This window comes from Martes martes (assembly GCF_963455335.1).
Source record: "Martes martes genome assembly, chromosome: 17".
NCBI lineage: Eukaryota > Metazoa > Chordata > Mammalia > Carnivora > Mustelidae > Martes > Martes martes.
Genome location: NC_137905.1, coordinates 54,859,235 through 54,880,662, shown reverse-complemented (window position 1 = coordinate 54,880,662; position 21,428 = coordinate 54,859,235). Strand labels below are relative to the sequence as shown.

The 21,428-nt window shown below is 43.2% G+C and overlaps 1 protein-coding gene and 1 pseudogene across 3 annotated transcripts in view; one reads left to right on the top strand and one right to left on the bottom strand.

The window, feature by feature from the left end:
• The window catches only part of LOC308358024 (KRAB domain-containing protein 5-like), a 38,803-nt gene extending 30,626 nt beyond the window's left edge, over positions 1–8,177 (top strand). Inside the window, exon 4 of one of the 2 annotated variants that reach the window (XR_013968276.1) lies at positions 7,022–7,909. Coding sequence is in view for 1 of the 2 variants with exons in the window: in XM_080828004.1 (XP_080684130.1) it covers positions 7,022–7,104 (83 nt within the window). In the remaining variant the exon portion in view is untranslated. Of the gene's footprint in view, positions 1–7,021 lie in introns of both variants that reach the window. The other variant, XM_080828004.1, reaches the window with a different exon arrangement.
• Positions 8,178–9,330: 1,153 nt separating this feature from the next.
• Positions 9,331–9,947, bottom strand: LOC308358426 (nuclear transcription factor Y subunit beta-like; annotated as a pseudogene). Its single transcript has one exon. The product of its transcript is annotated as a nuclear transcription factor Y subunit beta-like (transcript).
• Positions 9,948–21,428: the final 11,481 nt, after the last annotated feature.

Sequence of the window (21,428 nt, the reverse complement as noted above, 5' to 3'; positions counted from 1 at the left end):
CTTTGTCCAGCATGCACACCTTCTAAACAGAGAATTCATACTGGAAAGACACCAGATGAATAATGTGGCCAAACCTCTAGCAGGCACACAACCCGTACTGCACATCAGAATTCACCCTGCAGAGAAAATTACGGATGTAATGAATGTGAGAGAGTGCCTACGGACTGCTCCCTCCTGACTCCATATGAGAGATTTTAAATAGGAGAGTAAGTGTACAAATACTAAGAATGTGTCTGACCTCTCAGTGGGACTCCCACCTTTGTTAACATCGTTGTTTTCATACAGGAGTGAAAGTGTGAAATGTAAAGAACATGGCGAAGCCTGTAACTGGAATTCAGTGCTTACTCAATAGGTCAAAATGCATACTAGATTCAAACCCTTGGAACATCGTGAATGTGGAAAGATTTTCATTTTAGTATACATTGGAGCACACACCAGGGGGTGCATTAAGGAAAGTCAATAGAAAATTAGCAATGTTTAGAAAACTATTGAATTGAACATCAGATGCCAGTAAATGCTAAAGAAGTCAAGCCAATGGAATACATTATTCACTCTATTCAAACATTACTCTCTATGAAAATAGTAATTATAATGAAAAATCAAATTTAAACACTTAGTAAGTGTATATGGCAGTCTGTTTCAATAAATTTAGTGGGTTGACTTTTTCATATATATAAGGATTTCAGGTTTTTTTTAGTTTTTTACATTAACCCTATTTGAGATTTGTGATTAACAGAATTAATGTATTTCCTCTGAAATCACTCCAGAAAATTCCTCCTTTCCTTGTGGGTGTGTAAGACCACGTGGTTGGTTGTTGTTACATCAATGATATAGGATGTTCTGCTCCATTAAGTGGGACTCATGCATACCTAATTTTCCGTGGAAGATGACCGTATGATATAAAACATATGAAGTACATCTCAGTGGAGATGGTGCTTACAGTTATAACACTGACGTATGATTCCATGGGATGGGTGTTCAGAGCACACACTTCTGCATGTATTGACACTGAAGAACTTCCTCAATATTAGAAATATGAGGTTTTCCTGATTGTTCTTTAAGGAAAAAGAGGTAGCCATTCAGTAAACTACCAATGTATCTTTCTAAGTGCAATCCTTAGAGAGTATGACTTGATGTGGTTAAATGAGGAAATCCTGACAGATGACTGAAGGAGGGTAGCTAACTCTTCTTTACAATGCCATACCGTTGAACATACACATTTCTGAGGAATGTACCTCAGTCCTGAGATTTTTGGAAATAGGTACTCCATATCCTTCTGAAAACACTCGAATGCTTTTGCACATGTGTATTCTGTATTTCGAATGGTGACAATAGAGTGGATTTGAAATGCATAACTTCGTGTTTGTGTGAACTTGATATATTTTCATTAATAAAACCTAGTGTGTTTTAACATCTGGATATGGGTGTGTCATGAATGATAAGTTATCCTACGTCTAGTGTTCATTTATCTCATTGAAGGTTGTAGGGAGCTAATCGAATCAATCACCTATATGATACTGGAGTAAAACAATTTACCTAGGAATCCATTTTCTCAGTTGTCTGAAGGTTTAAGGGATATGTGATTATTTTTCCCCTAGTCTATGCTGTGATTTTCTCCTCTTTGTGAATACAATGATATTAACCGTGGCTGTATTACCAAGGTATGTAACATAGAGGTATTAGTGGTGTTTTAGCTCATGTACTCCATGATACTGCTACTTGGCATCGATTTTGTGTAGCCAGCATTTTTGAAGGTCCTTGCACTGACAGGAGCCATTCTCACATGTGCATTCCCCAGTCACCACACTGCAGGGTATCAAGTTTGTGGAACATCTCATATGACATCTGCACTCCGTTCTTGTGAGCCACCATCTCTCTTTCTCATAATGCTTTCCCTCCCATGTCCCTTAGAGAAGACTCCCCCTCCCCCAGAGCTTCCCTAAATCTGTTTTAGTCAGAATGGCATATTCTGGACTTAGACTTGGGAGTCTCTAGCACTGCACCATGACCCCAAATGAAAGCATGTGCCCCATGTCCTACACTGCGTGGTATTTTGATGTGTCTATGAGGTACACATGTGCAGATGACCATGCTATGTGTGTCATAGATACCCCATAAGAAAGTGAAATCTATCCCAATAAGAGTCATGTGGTAGCCCAGAGAAGAGACAGAAAATAATCAAGATGAAGAATTAGCACGTAGAGGAGAAGTGTCCTGAGTTTCCCAAGTGACTCCCCAGTTGTCGAAAAATAACTTCTACTTGTTTATGACCTAGTTATCTCCAGATCTCCAGTTGTATTCGCCCTCATTTTTCTTTCCAGCTACGTAGGCACCACAAGCACTCTTTTTTGGCTGTGCTATGGAGAGAGTGTCCTCAGAAAATGCTTCATTGAGATTAGAGAGATGGAAAGCTGATGGGTATTAAGACATTTAGCATGGGGATGTGGGATGTGAATCTAAGTAAAATTTGAGGAAGGCATCATCCTTCAAGAGAAAGTCAAGACCTATTGAAAAGAAATGTGAGGAACTCTTTCCCGTGTGGGGAGGGACCCGGAGGTGGCTCCTTTTAGTCACTGCAAAGGCACAAGGAGCTCTTGCTTGTGTCATCTGATGAAGACATGTCATGGGGGAAAGAATTGGCTAATGTGGGTTTCTCAGGAGGAGGGAGGTCCTGCTTTATCCTGAGGATTTGATCGACCTCCTGTGTCTTCGAGGACTAATGCTACTGGATGTCAGTGATTACACTACTTTCCCTGCCTAGATCCGTGACAAGGGATGGAAGAGGGTGTTGGATGACGCAATCATGAGGGCAGCTTTAAGATGTCACAGGGTAGAATAGATGTTTGAGATGAAGAAGCCTTCTGGACAGTGGAATAGGTTGGATCTGCAAGACACGTGCTGTGGTTGCTCCCAAGCCCTCATTTCCCAGGGAGATCACCCCAGTCAAGGTCAGATCCAGGGTGGTTGGGTGATCTTCAGGGAAGCTGCTTCCCTGCTGTGCGGGACTTTCCTCCCTTTTCTCAGCACCATAATGAGTGTAGTTCTGTATTTTGGGTCTTTGCATGGCATGGATTAGTTGGTGAAACAGTTCAACAGTGAGAGGCAGTGAGTATATCTGCTTGAAGCAGTCCAGCCCAAGTGTTCATTGACCCCTCAATGAATAACGAAGAAAGATAGAAATCGAAAGGCATATTTATAACCCTAAAAGGGATGAAATCTTGCCGTTTGCCACAACATGGATAGAGCTAGAGTGTATCCTTCCAAGGGAAATAATTCAGAGAAAGACAAGTATTGTATCATTTCACTCATGTCTGGAATTCAGAAAACAAGTGAGCAATGGGAAAGGAAAGAGAAAAGGAGAGGTAATGCATGAAATAAACTTTTTTTCAAATGATTTTATTGTTTTTACAGAGAGACAGAGAGGCAATGAGAGGAGTGGGAGTGGGAGAGGGACAAGTAGGCTCTCTTTTGACCATGGAGCAGGATTTGAGGCTTGATCCTGGAACCCTAGCATCGGGACATGAGCTGAAGACAGATGCTTAATGACTGAGCCACCCAGGCACACCGAGAAACAGATTCTTAACTTTAGAAAACAACCTGATGGTTGCCAGAGTGGACATGGCTTAGTGGATGCATTAAGTAAATGATGGGGATTAAAGACTGCCCCTGTGATAGGCATAGAATGTTCTATGGAATTGTATAATCACTGTTGTACACCTAAATCAAATATTACTTCATATGTTAACTAAGTAGAATATAAGGAAGAATCTTAAACGTACTTTGTGTTTTGCACATATAAGAAATTTTTTGTTTTATATTGCCTGACTTGTAGCTGTTGCCCAAAATATACCTTTGCACACAAATAGAAATACTTATTTTTCTCCCTTCCTCATTCTTCCCAAATTCAGAACGTTTTGGTGACTATTCTTAGTTTTTATGCCATTATATGTTTTAGCTCTGAATGAATATGCTAATTAGAGTGATCTTACTATATTTCATGTCATGGTTTTCTCTGTAGATAGTCTGCCTAAATTCAAAGTGCTCGGTATGTTAAGTGGCTGATTCTTCTACACTTCCCCTGATGGAACACCTAAATTATTGGTGTCCTGAATGGGAATCCCTGTGGGATGGCTGCTGGATGCTGAAGCTGACTCTGCCGCTGTCTACTGAGAGGAACTAATGTCGTTTTTATGTTTGGATTCATTCAGAATCTTACTGCAAGAATGCATCATTTCACTGGGTTACATTGTGAAGGATTTTAAATTTTAGGGGTACCTGGGTGGCTTAGTGGGTTAGGCCTCTGCCTTTTGGCTCAGGTCATGATCTCAGGGTCCTAGGATTGAGCCCCGCATCAGGCTCTCTGCTCAGCGGGGAGCCCGCTTTCCCCCCAACCCTGCCTGCCTCTCTGCCTACTTGTGATCTCTCTGTCAAATAAATGAATAAAATCTTAAAAAAAAAAAAAAGAATTTTAAATTTCCAAAGGCAGTTTCATCTGTGTCACAGACTTGCAATTTGTGCTTCTCCTGACTCTAAAGTGTGTTGTGGCCATGCAGTATTACAAAAGAAAAGTACCTTCCTTTTAGTAATTCATAACTGAATTCCAAGGGGTTTTTTTTGTAAACAGGCAATCTATTGGGCTGCAAGTTGGGAGATAGATCAGACACACCGATCCCATTGCTAGCCAAGAAACAACTGTGGCTACCCAAGCACAGAAGGAGAACGGCAAAGCCTCTCAGATTGTGTGACCTATTATAACAGAAGATGCCTAGTCCTCACCAAACTGAGTTTATGGTGACACTCAAACCAAGTAACAATACATTTCCCTGCTGTCGTCACTTGCCATGTTATTTACCAAGAGAGGTCTTCCCAGTCAGATGCCTTATTTCTCCCACTGCAAACTGAAAGCACCGTACTCAAGAGTCAGTTCACTTTTTCCTTCCTAATGTTTTTTTTTAAGATTTTATTTATTTATTTATTTCACAGACAGAGATCACAAGTAGGCAGAGAGGCAGGCAGAGAGAGAGGGGAAGAAGCAGGCTCCCCACTGAGCAGAGAGCCCAATGTGGGGCTCGATCCCAGGACCCTGGAATCATGACCTGAGCCGAAGGCAGAGGCTTAACCCACTGAGCCACCCAGGCGCCCCCTAGTGTTCTTAATGCTAACTTTTTGATACACACAGTCCTTGTACAGTAACTTTTTAATTTTTTCTTTTTGGTTTATGACAACTTAATTCTGAAACTGAATTCTGAATTCTGAAAATTTATTTTGTACTCTTAACATAGAACAAATGCTTTTTAATAATTCTTATGAGGGGGGGTGCCTGGGTGGCTCAGTCGTTAAGTGTCTGCCTTCAGCTCAGGTCGAGATCCCAGGGTCCTGGGATCGAGTCCTGCATCAGGATCCCTGCTCTGTGGGAAGCCTGCTTCTCCCTCTCTCCCTCCCCCTGCTTGTGTTACCTCTCTCGCTGTGTCTCTCTCTGTCAAATAAATAAATAAAATCTTTAGAAAAAACGTCTTATGAGAGAGAGAGAGAGAGTACACTTGTTACTGGTGGTGTTGGGCGAGGGGAGTGGCAAAGGGAGAAAATTTTAAGAACCCTCCACCCTGGGCACAGAGCCAATCCCGGGGTTCCATCTAACAACCCTGAGATCTTGACCTCAGCCCCATCAAGAGTCAGCTGCCTATCCAACTTAGCCACTCAGGCTGTCCATCTTTTTAAATAATTTATTTTGATTCCAATTAGTTAACCTAACATGTTTTCGGTTTCAGGTGTCAAATTTAGTGATTCCACAGTTCTGTACCTCCCCCAGTACTCACCAGGTGTATGTACCCCTTAATCTTTAAAATGGAGTCTCGCTGAAGCATGAATGCAGCCCTTTGATTTTTTTTAAGATTTTATTTATTTATTTGACAGAGATGAGAAGTAGCAGAGAGGCAGGGTGAGAGAGGGGGAAGCAGGCTCCCCGCTGAGCAGAGAGCCCCATGCGGGGCTTGATCCCAGGACCCTGAGACCATGACCTGAGCTGAAGGCAGAGGCTTAGCCCACTGAGCCACCCAGGCTCCCCCAGCCATGTGATTTTTGTTCCACTTGATTCTTTTATGTGGTTTCCCGTTTCGGTCACCAGGACCACTATAGAAAGACCACTTCATCTTTTACAGTGAGACGCCATTCAGTATTTCCTGGAATGGCTAAAAGAAAAAAGATAACACCAATTTTCAGTGAGAATGTTGAGGAATTAAAATTCTCATATCGCTGATGTGAGGGTAAAAAGAACATTCACTTCGGAATGTGTGGCAGTTACTTATGAAAAGAAACATTTTACCGACTGAAGGGGACCAATTTGTCACCCTAAAATGTGTCTGGCATAAGCATTATTTTACCTGGTTATTTTAAATAAAAGGCAGATAAAGGAAAGGCTCTGAAATCCTGTGTTTACTTTTGGAAGACTTTTGCATTTGTAAGGAAAAGCTCCGCCTGTAAGGTGTCTCTGTGTAGCAGAAAGACGGAGAATGTGTCTCCAGAAACTCTGATCGGTGAAGGCATGAATCTTCATCTGTTACCACCACAGCCTTGGCTAATGTGCTCGGCCTGGTCACCTCCGCAATTACTTCCCAATAGGATCACGTGTGGAGTTTCAAAAAGGATCTTCTCTGTTGGCCTCCCCCTCAGATTCTGTTGGTCAGTTTGGGTGGAAACAATCCTGTTGCATTAATTAAGGGCTCCAGGTGATTCTCAGTGAGGCCAGGGATGAGCACGAGGGCTTCAGGTTATTTTATGAGAGCGGAGAGCAGGCTTTGGCTCACGGAGAGGCAACATGGTCTCTGCTACGTGAGTCTGGGAGGGTCAGGTCCATGCAGCACATGGTGCCTATGCTCTCTCTGTCTCTCTGGGCATTTTGGGAGGGGAGCACCCCTGGAATTAGAGAAGGAAGGTTCAGGGACTGGTGTTCAAGTAGGAACTCCAAGTTTCTGAACAGCTCCTGACACAAAGCACTGGGATGTTGGGTCTATCTGCATTTCAGGGTCTTGTCTTCACACGAGCAGTTTACAGATGAAGAGTTTGTATTGGTGGTTTGAGGGGCATTTTTTCCTGATGGAGCTGTGACTTCTCTACAAACACCTTATGAGAAAAAAATCTACAGGATGAAGTGAAAGAAGAAATGGCCAGTTCTCAGGTAAGCCTGGCATCCCAAGTCAGAAGTCTTGTCATGTTTTTCTCCTGAAATTCCTTGCATTTAGAAATGGCAAATGTTGATTGCTCTAGTTCTGAAGTTTCTGGTGCATGTGTTCTTGAATGTAGTATTCATTTTCTGAAGTGATACCATAGGCTAGGTCTTTAGAACACTACTCCCCTATATCCCAGGTATCCCCTATCTCCCCTACATCCCTTCTCTGCCTTCTTTCCAACCTGGCTCCAGTAGGCCATCAGCAGTTGTCACTTTGAATTGAAGTCCTGCAAGTATTGAAAATATTCCCTTGGTGGCATATCCAGAGGGGAAGGTGTGTGGAGTCTAAGATCCCCGTTGGTGATGAGGTCTGGTCCTGGTTTATCAGGGAGGGAAAACATTTCTCATTTAGGGCCTGTCTGTATGCTTTACCAGGTCTGTGTAGCCCAGGAGTAAGAAAATGCACAAGTAAAACGATGGATATAAGCTCCAGAATAATTTGGAAGTTTCTCAGATGAAAGAAGTTGGGGGAGGGGATTGTTGAGTCTTCCCCTTTAGAATGTGAAAAAGATGGGAAGCCTGGGTGGCTCAGTCGGTTAATCGTCTGCCTTCAGCTCAGGTCATGATCCCTGGGTCCTGGGATCTGGTCCCCCATTGGGCTCATTGCTCAGCAGGGAGTCTGCTTCTCTCTCTGCCTCTGCCTCCCACTCTGCCTGCTTGGTTGTGCTCACTCTCTTTCTGACCAAAAAATAAATAAAATATTAAAAAAAAAAAAAAAAGAATGTGAAAAAGATGTTCTATGTAAAATATACTAGAGGTTTGCCTGGGTGGCTCAGTCAGTTTCACACTGGACTGTTGATTTCAGTTCAGGTCATGATCTCCAGATCCTAGAATATGAGACCCGCTCCTGGTTCCCTGCTCAGTGGGGAGTCTCTTTGAGATTCTCTCCCTCTACTTCTGGCCCTCCCCTCCTCTTTCTAAAATATAAATCTTTAAATAAAAATAGACATTTAAATTAAAAAAAAATACAGTCGGTATTACAGCACATGGAAACTGTGGTGTCTAAATGTGGTATCTCTGAGAGTCCGATGGGGACCCCAGATGTGGGTCCATGGTTGGGTGGAAGCCAGTCAAGTGGGCACTGAGAAGAATTCACCTGAGGCAGAGCAAAGGTATTAGAAGTTTATTGAATACACTGCAAGAGAGCAGCAGGCAGGACAGCAGAGGAGAGGCTGTCTGTAAGGAGACAGTGGTGGGGGCTGTGTTTAAAAGAGGGTTATGGGAGCTTATCCAATTTTCCCTTTTCTGGTTACTGTACCTGGTTGTCAGTAGCCCGGTGGTTGGTCAGGGCCCATGGCTACTTTGAGGTGGGTCCCCTGATGGACCTGTCTGTATTCAGCCATAGGGGCGCTGGGGGCCCTTTCTCCATTCCTTTGATCAAGTCTGCTTGCCTAAAAGCAGCCTCAACAGAAACTATAGGTGATTTAACTTCATTTATATCCACTGTATTTTCATAATTAGATTTCTATTCTGCATTACTGTTCTCAGACCACAAGAAAACACCAGTGACAGTGTGTCCTTTGGTGTGCCTTGGGCACTGAGATCAATTTGTTGGCATACACCTACTGTTAACTGCTTTTATTGGCTTGTTGCTCTTTGTCAGATTCCTCCCCTATAGTGTTCATATTCCCTGTCTTACATTTGTACAGACCTTAGGTGTACGGAGTGATATGCAGAAACCGTCACATTTCAGATGGAAACTTCTTTCTCCTGAGTTTCTTTTGCTTGGAGTCTGTCTTTCTTTCTTTTAACTCCACCCTTATATTTTATTGAAACGGCAAACACCATGAATTAACCCAGCGGTTGACTTGAATTATAAAAGTAACATGATTCAACATGAAAATAAGAAACTTTCTACAAATCTCTGATAGTAATAAATCGCAATATGTAATGTATATAGGAGTCCTACAGAGCAACAACCTCATGTGAAACAAAAATATTTTAATACCTTTACAATCCAAATTTTTCTTGAAAATCCTTCATGACAAAGCATCTCAAGTCAGAATGAAGCCCTCAGTCAAGCATTAGGAGGTTACATTACAGCTATTTAATGTACAAAGAGACCTCTTTCCCCAGTCACTTCCATCTAGTGTCTGTTTCCAGAATCATACAGACTTAAGCTTCTCTCCACCCCATGCCACCATTTCTTCAGACCTTGAAAACTGAATTTGTTGAACACCAGAAATATGACATTGTATAAACCATAACGTTTTGTTATTGACCCTCTGTAAGTTCTTCACTTAGTCCATCTGCAGCTATGACTCTTCGACCAGTTCCTTTCTCTCCTTTCATAGCCTCTCTGAATTTCTGAAAGGATAATTTTAGAAGTTCAACAGAACCGTCACAACCTGAGGTCAGCATGGCAAAGAGAACATCTTCTCCCTTGACTGTCCTCCGTTTCTCTTGATGACATCTTTCATTTGCTTCAGATGTTACAAAGCTGATGAGCTCCCTTACCCATTTTTGAACACAGTCCTTGGCATTTCACAATCTTTCCCGTTTGAGGTATGACATTTTTCATGATCCTTGCTACATTTGCAGTTGGAAGATAGATACCTTGTTCTCTGAAACTGTCTTTTCAACCATTTGTGTCTTCATGATCATTCACGCTGTGCTCAGTGGCATCATGAGGCTGAATCACATAGTGCCTTCCTCCCATGCAGTGTGCAACCGTGCCTAGTAGAGAAGCATCTGTCGTAGCACTGTCGCCATTTGTTGTCATGAAATACTGTGAGAACCGTGTTGTCAGTGGTGTTCAGAAACACCTTTCTAAAAAGGGGTCTGATCTTTGCCCACTCTCAACCTCTGAGGCAAGTCCAGGGGCCACAAGCCGCCAGATGGCTGCATTTTTTACGTGTAAGCCAGACTGCGGGGAGACCAAATCCACTCCTTCCTCCCGGGCACCTCCGTTCCTACCCAGGCAGGATCGCAGGCTGGCCCTAGCCCCACCGCCCCCGTGGGCTGACTATCGGGCCCACCGTGGCGCGCGGCGGCCCACCGTGGCGCGCGGCGGCCCACCGTGGCGCGCGGCGGCCCACCGTGGCGCGCGGCGGCCCACCGTGGCGCGCGGCGGCCCACCGTGGCGCGCGGCGGCCCACCGTGGCGCGCGGCGGCCCACCGTGGCGCGCGGCGGCCCACCGTGGCGCGCGGCGGCCCACCGTGGCGCGCGGCGGCCCACCGTGGCGCGCGGCGGCCCACCGTGGCGCGCATCCCCCTACTCCTTGACCCAGGCGCCAGCCCGGCGCCCAACGCCTGCCAGGCATCTACCCGCCCAGGGCACTGGGGCAAAGCTGCCGGGCCCTGCCGTGCCCCTGCTAGCTGTTGGGAGCCCCCCACCCCCACCCTGACTCTGTGCACCAGCCTTGCTAAGGGCCCAGGGTCGGGAATGGGGTCCAGGTCAGTGTCTCCCACCCAGCTCACCGCACAAAATGGAGCCGGCTGGGGTGCCATTGAGAGGAGGTCTGACGGTGCCCTGGGAGCTCCCTCCTCAGCCTCCAGCCAGGAGCTCCTCTGAGCAAGAGGCAGCTTTACCTGCCTCCAGCAGCACAAAGCTGCCCGCAGCCGGAGCAGCCTGCCCCATTCTGGCCCCAGCCCTGTGGGGGGGGGGGGCAGGTGTAGCAGGAAGGCCAGTGGCACTGGCCATGGCACCGTTGGGGACAGGCACGAGCTGGTTTTCTTTCTTTCTTTCTCTTTCTTTCTTTCTTTCTTTCTTCTTTAAAGATTATAGTTGCTGGGTGCCTTGGTGGCTCTCTGGGTTAAGCATCTGCCTTTGGCTCAGGTCAGGATCCCACAGTCCTGGGATGGAGCCCTGCATCTGGCTCTGCACAGCCGGGAGTGTGCTTCCGCCTCTCCCTCTCCCCCTGCTTGTGTTCCCTCTCTTGCTGTCTCTCCCTCTGTCAACAATAATAACATAACTTTAAAAAGATGGCATTTATTATTTGATAAAGATAGCAAATGAGCAGTGGTGGAGGGTGACCAGGGAGTCAGATCCGGGGCTCAATCCCAGAACCCTGGGATCACAATTTGACCTGAAGGCAGGCAGTTAACTGAGCCACCCAGATGCACCTTTCTTGTATTCTCTGAGGAAAAGAACAAAATCAAAGAAGTGCAGATAAATTAAATTTCCTTTTACTTGCAGCCCATTGATAAACAGTTGAGATAGGCACAGTGTGACATTCCTCAAGGAGTTCACAATGGTGGCAATGTTGTTTTGTTGGAGGCAAAAAGTAACCTTAGCTTGACATGAGCCAGACCTCTAGGATCCTGTAAGTCCTCTTTAACATAGGATAATCCCTTTGAAAACTTTCTTTATCTCTACCCCCTAAATATATGTTGGCCATCATTCCCCACGCATAGAGCCCACTGATAGATATCTGAAGGGTCCATGACTAAGGTTTTACAAGATAGTCATACATGACCTCATCATGACACCACCTTCAAGATCCTGGAAACCTTGCTTCCAAATTCGTTAGACTTCTATTGTTCCCTCAACCCCCTCCTCCACTGAACATACATCATCAGTCACTGCTCACAAACCCAGTATAGCTCTTTCTAACCACAGGTCCTGTCCCCATATTTAGTAATACCACTTTCTTGCACCAAAGACATCTCAATAACTATTTCTTCATCATTCACTCCTGAACCCCAATATTTCAGATCAAAAAACATCTCAAGAATTCTTTCTCGACCATTGGCTCCTGTCCCACATCCCTGTTTGCACTGAACAGGGAGAGCTCTCACCTTTGTGTAGTTGATATATTTGACTTTTGGGGGTGGAGGTTCTTAGGCAGTCAGCCCTCTGTCCCATTGGATTTTCTTTATCCACACTAATGTCATGGACATACACTTCTTCTTTTTTTTTTTTTTTTTTTTAATAACAAGTTTTTTTTTGTTTTTTTGGTTGTTTTTTTTTAAGATTTATTTATTTGATGGAGAGAGATAGAGAGATCACAAGTAGGCAGAGAGGCAGGCAGAGAGAGAGAGAGAGAGAAGCAGGCTCCCTGCTGAGCAGAGAGCCTGATGTGGGGCTCGATCCCAGGACACTGAGGTCATGACTTGAGCAGAAGGCAGAGGCTTAACCCACTGAGCCACCCAGGCACCCCTGGACATACACTTCTATTTAGTTCGTTGTGTTTTCAGAAAAAGAGAACAATCACATAATTAACATTTTTTTAAGATTATTTACTTGTTTATTTGACAGACAGAGATCACAAGGAGGCAGTAAGGCAGTCAGAGAGGGAGGGAAGCAGGATCCCTGCTGAGCAGAAAGCCAGATGAGGGCCTCTATCCCAGGACCCTGAGATCATGACCTGAGCCAAAAGCAGAGGCTCAAACCACTGAGCTACCCACATGCCACCATAATTAACATTTTGAGGGTCTTAAAATCCTGAAATATAATAGAGCACAAATGATCACCGAAACAAAACTTTTCAATGAAATACCATGTTGAGGTATCATGGATTAAAATGGCCAAGAAAGGGGCACCTGCGTGGCTCAGTGGGTTAAATCCTCTGCCTTCGGCTCAGGTCATGGTCCCAGGGTCCTGGGATCGAGCCCCACATTGGGCTCTCTGCTCAGCACGGAGCCTGCTTCCCCCCACCTCTCTCTCTGACTGCCTCTTTGCCTACTTGTGATCTCTGTCAAATAAATAAAGTCTTTTTAATAAATAAAAAAATAAACAAATAAAATGGCCAAGAAATAATTCTTGAAAGCTTGTATGATAAAACTTAGGAAATTCATTTGAGTAGCACAGGATCCATGGGCAGAAAGAGCTGCAGTTTGGCTGCATGAAGTTCATGGTTCTATGCTAAGTGTTCTTGAGGAAGGGGCTGTGCGGGGTGTATGAGATCATAAGTGTTTCTTTGAATTTGTATTTGTATAACTACTTTTGCAAGATTTCTCAGGCATTTATTCACTTCGATATTAACTCTAGGTGAGATGTATAGGCAGTCACGAGATCCATTGAGAATGTAGCAGTTTGCTCTTATTTGATGGTTCTAAAACTACGGAGCCTATAGGTCAGCCTTCTGGGCTACAGGTAAACATGTTTTGCTTCTAGCCCTCAGCCTCATAGACTCGGAAATAAGAGTTGTTTAATTGCTGTCATTCTATGCGTTTATGTTGATAATGTGAATAAAAGAAGAATCACCATCCACAAAGCTATTTATGAGTGTCATGTCTTGAAATGTTGCATAATAGTCACCATGGCCATTTTCTACTCTATTACTTTTAATGTGTATATAACTACTTTCTAAATGTATGGATGTGGGGCACCTGGGTGGCTCGGTCATCAATCATTTGCCTTCAGCTCAGGTCGTGATCCCAGGGTCCTAGGATCGAGCCCCACATCAGGCTCCTTGCTCAGTGGGAAGCCTGCTTCTCCCTCTCCCACTCCTCCTGCTTGTGCTCCCTCTCTCGATCTGTCTTCCTCTGTCCAATAAATAAAGAAAATCTTTTCTACAAAGTATGGATGTGTGCATGAAAAGTAAATAGGTAGATCAATTGGGTACCTGGGTGGGTCGGTTAAATAAATGCCTTTGGCCCAGGTCATGATCCTGGAGTCCCAGGATCGAATCCCAAATAGGGCTCCCTGCTTTTTGGGGCGTCTGCTTCTCCCTCTGACCCTGCCCCCTCTCGTGCTGTCTCTCTCATTCTCTCTCAAACAAACAAACAAAATGTAGATCAATTTTATTTGGATCCCTTCTTGTTTCCCTCATGCTTCTCCACTTTGATACCTGCTGTGAACACTGCCTTAAGGTCCTCTCTGTATATTGACCTGCATGTCATTTTAGATGGACTCTATAAAGGTCAGACAACCTGGGTAAAAACCCAATCCCTTCCATGTTACTGGATGTTCGACAAAATAGTCCCCAAAAAATAGAAGGATAATGTGTGTATTCTGAGATTTTTATTATTCATACCCATTAATTTATGAATCACTGTTAGATGGTCTCGGATAACTAGGAAGTGGTGAGAAAGGATTGTTGTTGGCTTTCTTGCTCTTCCAGCAGAATCTATAATGGCTATAAAACCCATTCAGGGAACACCTGGATGGCTCAGTTGGGTAAGTGTCTGCCTCTAGCTTGAGTCATGGTCCCAGGATCCTGGGCTGGAGCCCTGCATTGGACTCCCTGCTCAGGGGGGAGTCTGCTTATACCTCTCCCTCTGTAACCCCTGTCTTCCTCAAGTTGTCTCTTGTGTTCTCTCTCTGAAACAAAAAAAGATTTAAAAAAAAACCAATTAAAAGCATTTTTTGCCTATTCTAAATCCTCCAAGAGTTCTTGCCTTAGAGTTCTACCTCTTTCTTCAAAACTTTATCCCTTTGCCCATAGGCTACTGCCTTGTTAGAAAGGTAGACTCTAGGCACCTGGGTGGCTCAGTCAGTTGATCAACTGCCTTAGGGTCAGGTCATTATCCTGGAGTCCCAGTATCAAGTCCATATTGAGCTCACGGCTCCACGGGGACTCTTCTCTCACTGACCTTCTCCCCTCTCATACTCTCTCACCCTCTCTCTCTCAAATAAATAAATAAAATCTCAAAAAAAAAAAAAAGGAAAGAAACGCAGACTCTGATCCCACCCCAGTACTCCTGAACAGAATATGCATTTTCACAACATCTCCAGTGCACAGTTTTGAAGTTTAACCCACTAGGAGATTCCACCTAAGAAACAGACACAACTATCTGTACGATGTAAACACAATGGTAAAAAATGTGTATGCCTGTGTTGATGCCTTCATTTGACAAGTTATCTTGAAGAAACATAGAGTATTAATAATGGTTTTGTGGATCCTGTGCCATCCTCTTATCTCAAAATTAGAGAATCCTTTAGAGCATATTACTGTGTTAAAAATTATCTTCCTGTGTAAAGTAGAAAAATCACCTAAGCCAGAACTAGTTGTCCTTGTATAATTGAACTAACATGAGTTCACTGATTGGTGAGTCAGAAAGTGTACTCGGTAAGGGTTGTCACATCAAAAAAAACCCTGCAATTTGCAGCAAATAAGGAGGTAACAGTAAATAACTTCCAAAGTAGAGATATACAGAGCAAGGGAGAATGATTTCTTTTTATTTAGGGTTAGGGTAGATATTTAGAAAGTGGATCCTTGTCATCTTCCATAGAGCTGGGCATAAGGGAGCACAAGTGCCTCAAGAAAACACTTCTCTACGTACTTTGCATTTTACCTAAATGAGTTTGTGCTCCTCCTTGGGTGGAGATTTTAAACTATAATGAGATAAAGGGAACTAACTCCCTCTTTCTTGTCTCTTAGGTACATTATGAACTCTGCCAATGGCCACTTGATGACTGTGGTATTTATTGCAGGGACAGCTCACATTCAGGGATGTGGCCATAGAATTCTCTCAGGAGGAGTGGGGACTCCTGACCCACACTCAGCAGCAACTGTACAGGGTTGTGACGTTAGAGAACTACGGACACTTCCTCTTCATGGGTGAGGAAGACTCCTTCCAGATTTCCAAACCCCACTCAGAGTTTTGTCCCTTCCTGTGAAGACTGTCTCTTTGGAGATTCCTCTTTGAACACTGGAATTCAGATCCAGGCAGAAAGGGAAATAAGTAGGGGTTTGTACATGTAGAGAAGAAACTTCTTGACGTGTCCTTTTCAGATTTACCTTCCCTTCCTTAAGGGAACATCATCGCTTCTGTAGATGAGTGTCAGTTCTAAATACCGAGCGGCATAAAATGGGTACTTCTCACATCTTCTACTTCAATTTCCACTCTTTATTATTGTATCTCATACTTGGAAGTGGAGGTCAGGATGTGAACATTGGAAATCCCTCCTTCATATTGTAAAGGGGCTGTTTTTCAGCAGCATTTGGGAAAACATGTTCTTGATTTTGCAGTGTCCTCTCTTCTCTCCTGAGCACAGTCATAATTGACAGTTAGAATCTCCAGCTGTACTCCTTTCCTTTCTTTTCTTTTCTTTCTTTCTTTAAGAAAGAGAGAAAGGGCAAGGGGGTGGGGAGGGTCAGAGGGAGAAGCAGACTCCCCACTGAGCAGGGATTCCTGATGTGGGACTCCATCTGGGACTCAATCTGGGACTCCAGGATCATGACCTGAGCCGAAGGCAGTGGCTTAACCAACTGAGCCACCCAGGCACCCCACCTTTCCTTTTTTTCTAATAAATAGGTCTCATTGTGTCAAAGCCAGACTTGGTCTCCTTTTTGGAACCAAAGAGGGAGCCTAGGGATGTGATGAGAAAGGATACTGTATCCCTCCATCCAGGTAGGTGGGAATGAATGAGGCAGGTGACAGAGGGGAGGTCCAAATGCAAAGGAAGATGATAGACCTTAAACTGTCATTCGAGTAGCTCTTGGAATAGAAATTAGTTTAGAAGCGTAGTGTTTTTTCTCTCTTTCTTACAGAGGGGCAGATGCCATCCAACATTCTTGGTCTCTCATTCTCTAAGGATTGTCCTTCAGCTCCAGTCATGGTCCATCACATTCACAGGGAGGGCCTCCATAATCTGAGAGTTTTTCCATTGCTTTGAGGGCCCTGCAGAAATCTCCCTATTTCTGGGAACTCTATGTTTAGCCCTTTGCAAGTTGTGTTTTTCCTCCTGTGAGAAATGTGTCAGGTCATGGTTGACATATTGGAGTTTAGTGCAGAAATCCAGGAACAGTGGAGACAGATACCACATGTTTTCTGGTTTATGCTTTCCAATGTTATGGAGGCTATCATCTGAACTCTACAAAACTGAGACTCAGTAACTTTGTCAGATAACAAAGCACCTCCATGAAATGAGAAAAATCTAATGCTTTCTTTCCCTTCACAAGTATTTTTGGGGGATGCCTGGGTGGCTCACTGGTTGGGCGCCTGCCTTTGGCTCAGGTCATGATCCCAGAATCCTGGGATCAAGCCCCGCATCAGGCTCCCTGCTCCTCCGTGGGAGACTTGCTTCTCCCTCTCCCACTCCCCCTGCTTGTGTTCCCTTTCTCACTATCTCTCTCTCTGTCAAATAAATAAATAAGGTCTTTTTTAAAAAGTTATTTTTTTAATATTAACTAATATAGAAATTTCCACTCTCTGTTCCATTCCTCAGTGTTGAAATAACATAGAATTCCTACCTAAATGAATTCCACAGGAGAGTCAGAACATTTGGATCTCAGAATTTGTAGGCTTTAATAAAGTCTCAGTTGCTACCTTATTAAAAATCGCATCAGTTCATAATTCTGTCTTGTATGAAGCTCCTGTGACTTTTTCCTATGTGTTTTCATTTTCTAAATAGTTATATATAAGCATCCTTTTTTTTTTTTTTTTAGATCAAAAGTTCGGATAGGACGTAGGCATGTGATTTATAAGAAGCGAGGTAATTAGTAAAATCCCCCTATTTAAGGAAAAACTTTTGTTCACAAATTTTTTACTTCACTAAAAATTAAACATGTACTTTTCATCTGCTTTCCTCAGAATGTATCTGAATTTCATCCCAAATATTTATGTTTTTTGAAGTTGTCAGGGCATTTTACACATTGTTGGTGTTTATTTAGAAATGAACAGATTAAGGTGTCTGGGTGACTCAGTTAATTAAGCATCTGACTTCACCTCCTGTCATGATCTAAGGTTTCTGGGATTGAGACCCAGGACTGATTCCTGCTCAGCGGGGAGCCTGCTTCTCCCACTCCCTCTGCACAACCCCCACCCCTGCTTGTGGGCTCTGTCAAAAAAATAAAGTATTTTAAAAAACAGAAATGAAAGGATTTTAATTTGCTTGGTTCCAAGGAATGAGTTATATCTTACATTCAGATAAAAGGAGGAATATATTAATAACATGATATATTTTTTCAAGTCTTTTAAGCACTTATTTGTAAAATTATCATTAGACTTTCTTTTTTTTTGGTGAATTTTAATGAATTTGTCGGTAATTCAAATGCTTGTTTTTCTTGCATACACAGTTTAAAATTGTATTTATTTGGTAGTTTTCTTACTAAATAATTCATGTTTTTTAATGTAGAAATTTGGGTTCAATTTGGTCTTACTCTGGCTTTGCAATTCCATAATCATGCACTTCCTTTTGTCTGGGACTCTCCAGAACATTAGTTAGTTCTGGTTTCCTTATTAACTGTGTATCTTGATATAGGATAACAATTTTTAAGTCTAGATTTGAAGACAGTGCATTTACTCAAATATGAATCCACTTTATGCCCTTTGCCAAGAACATTATGTATTTGTCTGTATCAATATCACCCATACATACCTTGTGACTCATCTTGTATATTTCTTTCACTGGTTAGTGATCAGTATATATTGCATCATGCCTACATGAGTTGTATTATAGAAATAATTTCATCATCTCTTTACTGGTGGATTTTTATTCTCCTTTCATGAGAGACACTTTTGAAAAGTAATTTTGAAGCACTTCCTAGGGTGCCTGGGTGGCTCAGTGGGTTAAAGTCTCTGCCTTCGGGCTTGGGTCGTCATCCCAGGGTCCTGGGATACAGCTCCACATAGGGCTCTCTGCTCCGTGGGGAGCCTGCTTCCTCCTCTCTCTCTGCCTGCCTCTCTGCTTACTTGTGATCTCTGTCTGTCAATTAAATAAATAAAATCTTAAAAAAAAAAACACACACACACACTTCCTACCTCTGTCTCAAGTTCAGGTATATTTTATCCTTACTTGCAGTGTTATACCCATGACATGTTTTGGTACCATTCTCCTGGACTTTTGTGTCTTCTGTATGTATTTTCATTGTGCTTTCACAGTGAAACTGAAAGGTATAAAAAAACATTTTAAACTGATAGTCTTGGGACACCTGGGTGGTTCAGTGGGTTAAAGCCTCTGCCTTCAGCTTAGGTCATGATCCCAGGGTCCTGGGATTGAGCCCACATTGGGCTCTCTGCTCAGCAGGGACCCTGCTTCCCCTCCTCTCTCTCTGCCTGCCTCTCTGCCTACTTGTGATCTCTGTCTGTCAAATAAATAAATAAATAAAAATCTTAAAAAAAAATAAACTGATAGTCTCAACTGCATCCAAAATTATTCTACTTATCTCCATTCCTGCACCCACCTTGTTTCTGATATCACAAATTCTATCTTTTATGTTGTGTGCTTTATTACCTATATTTATGCTTTGATTTTTAAAATATTTTAAAAATATTTTGAGGTAGAAATAAAGGCAACCTGTGCTACCTTATTACAATGCTGTGGGTTTCTATAATTTTGGAAATATTTATATTTAGTTGAGAGCTTTATGTTGTCTTGTGGTTTTAGTTTCTGTTTAGAATCCTTTTATTTCAACTAGAAGTGCTTCTTGTAGAAGTATTAGAATAGAAGAATAGAAGTATTTCTTGCAGGACAGGACTACTGGTAAACGTACAGGGGTTTCTATGTGGGAAGGTCTTCATTTCTACCTTCATGGAAAATAATTTTCCCCGATAGAGGATTCTTGGTGGATATTTTGATCCTTCAGTGCTTGAATACACTGTCCCATGCAGTTCTTGGGACAAATCTTGGATTGTTGTGACTGTTCCCACATTCCCATGTCAGTAGTCCTGGGGCACAACCCCTCTCCCCAACTTGCCTTTCTTAAGTAATCTCTAGTGCCTGTCTAGGGAAGATGTTGAGAATCAACGTCTGGGGACACATTTATAGTTGTGTTCTTCAGGCAAGGTAGTAGCTGTACAAAATGTTGTCAGGTACACAGGTGTATAGTCTTGCTTCTCCAGGTGTGAAAGTGAACTCATTGCTGGGAATTTCCTGTGTGTTTACCTCGGACACCTGACTTCTGTCTCTGGTTCTCAGTAGTCAGCCAGAAAGCCACTCAGGCTACATGTGTGTCATGTAGCCTGGAATTTTCAGTTTGAAGTCTCAGTTCATGGAAGTTCTGTGTGAAGACTTCTGGGTGAGCCATTGAGTGTCAAAGAGGAAAGAGAATCCAAACACAGGTCACATCCTGGAAGGGCATTTGACCTGGGTTCCCCATGTTGATTTTTAGGGTATCCATGTTTAAACACTGACTCTAATATCGAGAGGCTCACTAAACCTTCATCTAAATCCTTTCTATCCATAAAAGGACAATAGTATTAGTATTAACACATAGAATCAAAAGAACATTAAATATATTACAGTAGATAAAGCATTAGTAATTGTGGGACATACATTGTACATTTTATGTAGAGGAATGTGTCAGATACTAGTGAATATTTTGGATTTTATTTTTCATGAGACGATAGTCCACAAGCCATGTTTCATGCTGAGTCCACTCTATTTGAATGTGAATATTGATCCTTGGAAAACAAGTACCTGTGTGCATTTGATTACTGGAATGATCTGTCTGGTCCAGTTTTTCATCTGACTTCCGCAGAATTTCTCTTGTATGTGTACCTCTTCCTTTACTGAAATGGAATGAAGGCAAGTTTGAGAGGCTTTATTCTCAGTCATCTGAAGGTAGCCAACTATTTTGTCATTTCTTCTAGAGATATCCCAGGGACATGGCAACTTCTGGTTTAAAACATTTGTCATCTTTTTTTTTTTTTTTAAGATTTTGTTTTATTTATTAGAGTAAGCACCAGCAAAGTGGGGGTAGGGGCAAAGGGAGAGGGAGAAACAGACTCCCTACTGAGCAGAGAACCCAATGCAGGGCTCGGTCCCAGGACCATAGGATCATGACTTGACCCAAAGGCAGATACTAACCACTGAGCTGCCCAGGTCCCCCACAATCATCTTGGATGTAATTTCATATTCTAAGATTACAGACTGCCACATATATGTCCATTGACACTGTGGTCCCCCATGTGTTTTCCAAAACTATGCTGCTAGCTCTGTGGTGCAGGTGGGGCCAGAGGTGATATTCAGATTCGTCAGGACTAAAGGACATTCTCTGTTGTGGGCAGTACCATCAGCTAGCCTCTGAGACTGCCTAGATTCATTGTTCAGGTTCCCTGGTCAGGCAGAGGCAGATGTTATACTCAACTCTAAGGAAACAGTGCTGGCTTGGCTTTCCTTTTGTTTTGGGGGAAATTCCCTGTCTTCTCTAGCCTGACACAGACCGTCTATTCCCCCTGGTTTGTGGGAGAACATGGTGATGACTCCTCTGTTGGATTTGATGACCTCTAGAACCGGGGACCCTTTCTCTGTCTTCTGGCAGCACTTTGCCTCTTCTGTCCCCCCTGCCCTTCTTCCTGTTTCTGTACCACCTGGGGTGAGACCTGAAGAACTTCTGAATAACCATCCTCAGTGCCTCCTGCACCATTGGCT